General features: G+C 40.7%; 1 protein-coding gene across 1 annotated transcript in view; it reads left to right on the forward strand.

Moving 5' to 3' along the window:
- The window catches only part of GJA3 (gap junction protein, alpha 3, 46kDa), a 1,657-nt gene extending 1,303 nt beyond the window's left edge, over nt 1-354 (forward strand). Inside the window, exon 2 of the mRNA XM_011976543.1 lies at nt 191-354. Coding sequence (XP_011831933.1) covers nt 191-354 — 164 coding nt within the window. The remainder of the gene's footprint in view (nt 1-190) is intronic.
- The last annotated feature ends 4,189 nt before the right edge of the window (nt 355-4,543 follow it).

Raw genomic sequence — 4,543 nt, forward strand, 5'->3', positions numbered from 1 at the left:
CCAAAGTGCACTTGCCACCAGCAGATAGAACCTGAAAGTGAGCGCCTGGCGTCCCAGGAGGTGGACGATGGAGGAGAGATCAGGTTTCCGTGTTCAATGCTTGCTGTTCTTAGTACTGTGAGTTACAGGGGGGCTAACTCCCACTTTCTGAGTTTGGGGATTGGGGGGACAAGGGTTGTGGGCCTTTAAGATCTTCACAGCAGCCCAGAAGTCTGGTTGCTGAGCGCTGTCTCTGGGGGTAACTGTTCTGTTGTGGTAAAGCAACAGGTATCCTGCAGTCCCTTCAGCGCCAGGGCAATTGGGTTTGCTATTCCTCAGCTCTCCAGAGCCTCTGGGCAGCCCAGAGAGTCATAGAGGCACTTAGCTCTATCTCTGTTTGATACTTTTAACTTAGAGTTGAATTTCATTTGGGATATTTGCCAAACTGCACTAAAAAAAGATTTACAGCAAGTCTATGTAGTGTCATTTGAGTTTCCGAAATTGCATGTGAAGCCCAGGATATCAAGCTTCAGGCTTCATGACAAGTGACAAAGAGCAGTTACCCTGCAGAGGCAGGCTCAGTGGGCAAGGGCCCCAGAGGTTGCTGGCAGAAAGCAGGTGGAGACGCAGCCACACCTGAGGCCATTTTTAAACAGTTGAGGAAATTGACATAAAAGTGTGTCGGGTATGCCGTAGGTATTTATTTTCTAAATGATTATTTTGTGCTTTGAATGGTACAGATATGCCTATTTTCTCCCACTTTCTTTCAGGAGAAATGAAAGAAAAATAGTGTTTTTCTTTCTCTAAATACTGTTAAAATGATTAGTGGCCAAAACAGTGCTAACTTGTCCTAATGCATACTAGTAAAGATTTTGAACTTTCTTTTAAAAGAAATTCTTTCACTTCATGAGTCACCTAATTATCATGAGAATGTATTATATAAAACAAAAGCAGGGGAAAGTTTTAAGTGCATTCAAATACTTGAAGTTCTGAAGATTTTGAATGGGAAGTGAAAAGTGAACTGCTGTTGCCAGGAAAATTATTTATACAGATGAATCTATGACAACCGACACTTTAAAAAAACAGTACAGAATAAAAACACTTCAAGCTTCCTAATCCTTCTTTGTGGACAGGCTGTTTGCTTTCTGGAGTGTAAATAATATCAGTGTCTGGGGATCCCTGCCTGGGGGAGGGCGTGTGCTCGTGCAGGCCGTTTGCCCCCTTCTCCCTCCACACCAGAGCTGTCCTGACAGGGAAGGCTGTTTATGTGTGTGGGCATGGCTGGAAGCCGGCAGAATTTTCTGTCCTGCACACACGGCTGTAGTATCTTGGTCACCATTTGTTTATAAAATGAATGATGGTCATGTTGAGCCTGTTTCTACTCACACTTTTCACCTCCAACTTCTACTGAGTATCGTTAGCCGTTGTTCGGCAAGACCAATTTAATGCATTTCTTTTTATAAATTAACTTCTCGATGGTGCATTTGTGACCACACTCCAGACATACTTTCTGTTTTCTATCATAAAGGGTGCTCCACTAACAATCTGATGAAAGGAATGCAATTTCCAAGTCTCAGATTCCTGCATGCAGCTAGTTTTTCGTGTCAGAGTCAAACACAAAGAATTTATTAGTACATTCTGCTTGCTGTAGGATTCACTGGGCAGGCTCCTAGGCTTGAAAAATGCTAACTTTTCCGTACAGCTCCTCGCAGGCTTTCTCAACCAGATTGAGAAAGAGAGAAATTAGCCCTTTGGAAAACTGCGAGTGACTTTCTCACTTCTTTCCAGGCTGGTGCATAACTACAGCCATTCTAGATGCATAACTTCCCTCCGAAGTTAACTCATTACATGCAGTGTATGCCATAGGCCTAGGGCAGCAGGACTTAGTTCTCGTGAGTGATAAAGGCCTGCTAGAAGATCCTAGTGTGGGAGGCATTCTGATAAAAAGCTTTGGCCATTTTAGAAAATGCAATAGCAATCCTCCAAGAGCATATAAGTACAGCTCAAGTACCAGTGGATGTGAATACTTGGTTCTTTAAATTCTACCGTAATAAATGTTCATAACAGTAACAAGCTTCTTGTTTACCCACAATTTGATTTTGAGTGGGGTTGGAGATGAGCATGAGAACTCAAATTGTATTTAGTTTTTACATTTTAAAATTGAATTTAGTCAAAATATGTTTATGGAAATGCCAGTACTGTACAATTGACTATAGTCTAGTGGGCCCATTGAGAGTGGACAGGAGTCTAGACTTAGATTCACCGACTTGAAAATCACTAATCTATAAAGAAGTGAAGTTTTGCAATAGAACAGTGCCTGTGGTGTTTTTTCAGGTTAGCATACTGATTTCAGTTCATGTAAGAAATGAAAGCACGTCTTACATCCTTTTTCTCTTTGAGGTATCCATGATTCTAAAGGCTGGGTCTTTCTCTCTCGGGCAGTGTGAAATTGTTCTCTACTCAACTAGTCCTTTAAGACATTGAAACGTGCAATAAAAATAGAAATTGCCTCTCTCCGTGGGCAAGATTCCAGACCCTTTTTTTTTCTAGCCTGGAAATTTTACTGAAACTATTTCACTCTTGATTTATTAGAAAGTTTTAAAAAATCTCTAAGCCTATTTTAAAACTCAAATGCTGTACCTATAGCATTTGAGTATTATATTTACATACATGGTTTTTAAGCTGCTGTATACAATTACTTCTTAGATCCCTGTTTTTATAAAATGTTAAAGATCACTATAGTTACAGTACCAAAATTCATTTTTTAAATTCTAAAACTATTTCTTATATTATCACTCACTTTCTCCTTTTTAAACTTTTACTGAGTTATTCTTGTATTTTTTAATAAAATTGACACCAAGAAATCCTTAAATTTACAAAAGAAAAATAGCAAGACAGCATCTCTCTCATTTATCCTGGATTTCTTCAACTCTGGACAAGTAAGTGGATAGATCATAGAATTCCTACACAACAATACCTAGAATAATAACTATGAATATCATTTAAACATCAGTTTACAAAAAATTAACCCACTAGGGTTTAGGTCTCCTTTCACTTTAGGCTTTTTAAAAAGTATTATTAACACTTTAATTATTTTGTATTACTGAATAAAGTCCTTTTCTCTGAATTTTTTGAACTTCTGATATTTGTAACACTAATTCATGAATCTCCACCAAAATAAATACTTATAGAGAGTACTGCATGATTTAAGAGAGTAAATACATTTTCCAAAGATTATAGAGTCCTGCCACCATCACCACGTGCCACTCCCACAAATTGAGGATATCCTACATAACCTTTAATGTAACATATGGATATTGTACATTTAAGGTCAGGCAAGGCACTTTTCTTCCTAATTTTATATTACAGTGCAAATCTTGGGTTGACTCACTCTAAGGTTTCTGACCAAAAGATTTTTTCCCCTTTACATTACAGAACATCATAACAAGGCAAACAAGTTAGGGATTTGAATAACACTCAGAGCAACAAACTGTTTCCAGAAAGTACCATATTTGAAGCTGTTTGATGTGTAAATGTTCATTTAGCTCATATATTTGCAAAACTCTTACTAAAACTTAATTTTTGTGCCATCACAGTGTCTTTCCTGGATTACACTGTAACTGGGAGTAAACATTTTCTAAAATAATAAAAGTGGCCTTAAGTTTAAACCACTAGTTCTGCAGTGGGTTGTTTTCATTGACAGACTCCCTAAGCCGGTATTCAAAATCACACTTTTTGTTATCTTGGATATAATAAGGAGGAAGACCTTTTTTCCTAACAGAAGCAGTTTGAGAAGTCACTGCAGGAGCCGTCCCATCTCTCACAGGCTTTCCCCAGAGTGAAAACACATGTTCTCCCAGGGTTCAAGCATTGCCGATGCCTGCAGTGAGTTCTTCTGAAGAAATAATATAAAAGTTCACCTTTTTCCTGTCTCATTAAGTCCCCCCTTGAGCAGCCTTCTCTCAAGCCCCATGGGGCTTCATGAGAGCGAGAAAGAGATCTTTGCTTTAGGAGGCTGGAGTTTGTGGTTCTTGGGAAGCTGTCCCGCATGGAATTCTATGTCAGGGGCCCCCTCTATCTACCTCTGTGACACCGTTGGCAGCACTGGAACGCGTCTGATTTTCAGTGCTTGAGAAGGAACGCATTTCCCACCTGCAGCCTTCCTGCTTTATGAACCCAGGTGTGAGATGATTCCCAGGGACACAGTATAACACCAAGCCTCCGGCCTGGGGGCTCGAAAAGCTTTCAGAGCTCCACACCCAGAACTCAAAACTCAGCTCCTCCAAACACAAATTGGTGGGAGTTTTTTGCAGACAAGTGCAAACACCTGTCGTGATGGACACTTTGGGGAAGACAGTCCCGGCCTGTGGAGGGAAATGTTAAACAGGCCCAGGCCGCAGCCTGTGGGTCCCTTACTCACTGCGGGCCAGGGCGGCCCGGACCCTGGGGACAGTGCGCCAGTGGCACCGACGAGAGGAGAGGGGCCGTGGTAAGAAGGCACGAGTGCAACCTGGGCAACATAGGGAGACCTCGTCTCTTCAAAACAGCAACAACAACAACAAAA

This window comes from Mandrillus leucophaeus, unplaced genomic scaffold (genome assembly GCF_000951045.1).
Source record: "Mandrillus leucophaeus isolate KB7577 unplaced genomic scaffold, Mleu.le_1.0 Scaffold168, whole genome shotgun sequence".
Lineage (NCBI taxonomy): Eukaryota > Metazoa > Chordata > Mammalia > Primates > Cercopithecidae > Mandrillus > Mandrillus leucophaeus.